Below are 2,217 nucleotides of genomic sequence, written 5' to 3'. Positions count from 1 at the left end.
GGGGAGCCCCGAGCCGTCCTGCGGCAGCGGAACGGCGGGGGAGCGGAGGGAGGAGGAGGAGGAGGAGGAGGAGGGGAGGGGGATGTAGTTGCGATTTAATTGAAAACACCCCCGCCGAGCGCAGGAATCCTCCCGGGACGCGGCTGCCGGTACCGGCGTGCGAAGGCCGAGCGCTTCACGGGCACCGGCCCGGGGCTCCGCTCCCGCCGGGCACGGGGCTCGCCCCGGCCACCCCGCCGCCCTCCCCGTACCCCCGGGACGTGTCCGAGCCCCCCGCTGCCCGGGCGGCGGCCCGTACCTGACGGCACCGTGTTGCGGTCACACACCCCGTCCTTCAGGAGCTTGTCCCGGATCTCCCAGCTGAACATGCCCGCGTTTTCCCGTTTGTATTCCTCGATTTTCTTCTCAACATCCGGCGTCGTCACCTGCTTCAGTAAAGACAAGGCGAGCGGGCACAGTCTGCGGGAGCCCGGGCTGTCGCCGCCGGGACCCCCGGGGCGACCGGAGCCTCCCCGCCGCCGCCGAGCCGCCGCCAGCGAGAGCCGACCCCGGCCCCGCTGAGAAACCCCGTTATAACACCACCCGAGGACGGGCGGGTTAAAATCCGAGGGCAGCTAATAAGTAAAAACCGCCCCGCGTAATACAAGCACCCCCCGGGTTAAGCGAAGCTTCCCGGGAAAACCTCCGGGGCTCCACGGGAAGGTGGGATCGAGCTCTCGGCAAGGAAAACCCGGGAGAAAAATCTCGGGGAAATTCTGGGTCGGGATTAGAGGAGGACTCCAGGTCAGCGAGGCTCCGAGTCAGTGAAGTTTCGGCTGAGCAAAGTTCGCAGCACCAAATAAAGTGTCGCGTAATAAAAACACTGAGAGGTCCGAGTACCAGGAGCTTTTTTTTTTCGATGGCCTCGTGATCTTAAAATTAAGCCGAATTCAAACAAAACAAAGGACTCCTCCCGGATGGGAAACAGCCTTTCGTTCGGGTAAAACGCTTATAAAAAATATATCTTGAGTTCTAACGCCGAAAGGGAAAGTTCAGGCGTTTCTACTTTAGAAGCAACAATGGAAAAAATCTAGCAGGAACTTTCAGCAGAAATGCAAACCTTTACTTCGTTTGTGTGAGAAAGGAAAACTACAACAGGCGGAGGCTGATCTTGAGACAAGGATCCATTTTTGTCTGCATTATTGCCAGCACCAACTTTTTAGCTGTGGGGCTATAAATACACGCAGCTTGGGAGGGGGCAGAAAACTAAACGGAGCAGGGGAAGGAGCAGGAGGCAGGCAGACAGAAATACAGGTCATTTTTTTCGGGCTTTGCAACGAAAGCAGCGAGGGCCCGATCCCGCTGGCTGTGTGAGCCCTGACGTTCTGACCGATCGCTCCCCCGGTCCGTCCCGGCGGCCCCGAGCCCACCCGCGGCTCCCGCGGGGCTGAGCGTGGGGCACTCGGGGCTTTGGACAGCCAAGTGTTCACAAAACCACCCCTTTCTCCCCAGTTTCGTTTGATAAGTTATTTTTTTTTTTCAAGTGGTATTTTCTTAATTAAAAAAAATAATTTCCACAAAACTTGAACAGTATTTTTTAAAGCCTCGGAAAGTTTCAGAGCAACAGGCGGGGACACGGCAGGCGGTGCTGTGACCGGTGGGTGTCTGCACCCACCCACCCCGGGCCCCGGCACGGTCCCCCCGACCCTCCCTGCCCGCTGCCGGTCACCCGGGGCTGAGTCCCGGCCGGGCTTCACTCCCCGCCGCCGCCACCGGGGTTTGCCCGGCTCCGGACGGGCACGGCTGGGCTCACCTTGGGCTTGCTGCCGCCGATGGCCCCCGGCCTGATGGAGCCCGTCTCCTGGTACCTGCAGAGAATTTTGGAGACGCAGCCGTGGGACACTCGTAGCTGGCGAGAGATGACACAGGGCCTTATGCCATGGTGGGCCATCTCCACTATCTTGTGTCGGATATGGTTGGGTAAAGGCCTGCCATTGATAAACACTCCTCCGAGCTGATTGACTCTGCCCTGGCCTAGAGGAGTAGAGACTAGAAAAGGAGGGGAGGGGAGGCAGGAGGGGGAAATGGCGTTAACGTCTCCTTCGGATCCTGCTGGGTCTTTTTTATTTTTTTTCTTTTTTTTTTTTTTATGTTATAGTGTTTTGTTTTGGTTTTTTTGTTGTTGTTGTTGTCGTTGCTTTTCTTTAAGGCAACTCTCCGCCACCCGCCCCCGCCCGC

General features: G+C 58.2%; 1 protein-coding gene across 1 annotated transcript in view; it reads right to left on the bottom strand.

Moving 5' to 3' along the window:
- Positions 1–2,022, bottom strand: part of PAX3 (paired box 3) — an 84,976-nt gene extending 82,954 nt beyond the window's left edge. Inside the window, exons 1-2 of the mRNA XM_014960632.1 lie at positions 1,793–2,022; positions 299–428 (exon numbers count right to left, since the gene is read on the bottom strand). Of these exons, the coding sequence (XP_014816118.1) occupies positions 299–428; positions 1,793–1,930 (268 nt within the window). The 5' untranslated portion in view covers positions 1,931–2,022. The remainder of the gene's footprint in view (positions 1–298; positions 429–1,792) is intronic.
- Positions 2,023–2,217: the final 195 nt, after the last annotated feature.

The sequence above is a fragment of the Calidris pugnax genome, unplaced genomic scaffold, assembly GCF_001431845.1.
Source record: "Calidris pugnax isolate Ruff unplaced genomic scaffold, ASM143184v1 scaffold398, whole genome shotgun sequence".
Taxonomy (NCBI): Eukaryota; Metazoa; Chordata; class Aves; order Charadriiformes; family Scolopacidae; genus Calidris; species Calidris pugnax.
Note: the sequence above shows the minus strand (reverse complement) of the source record. Positions and strands in the feature narration are given on the sequence as shown.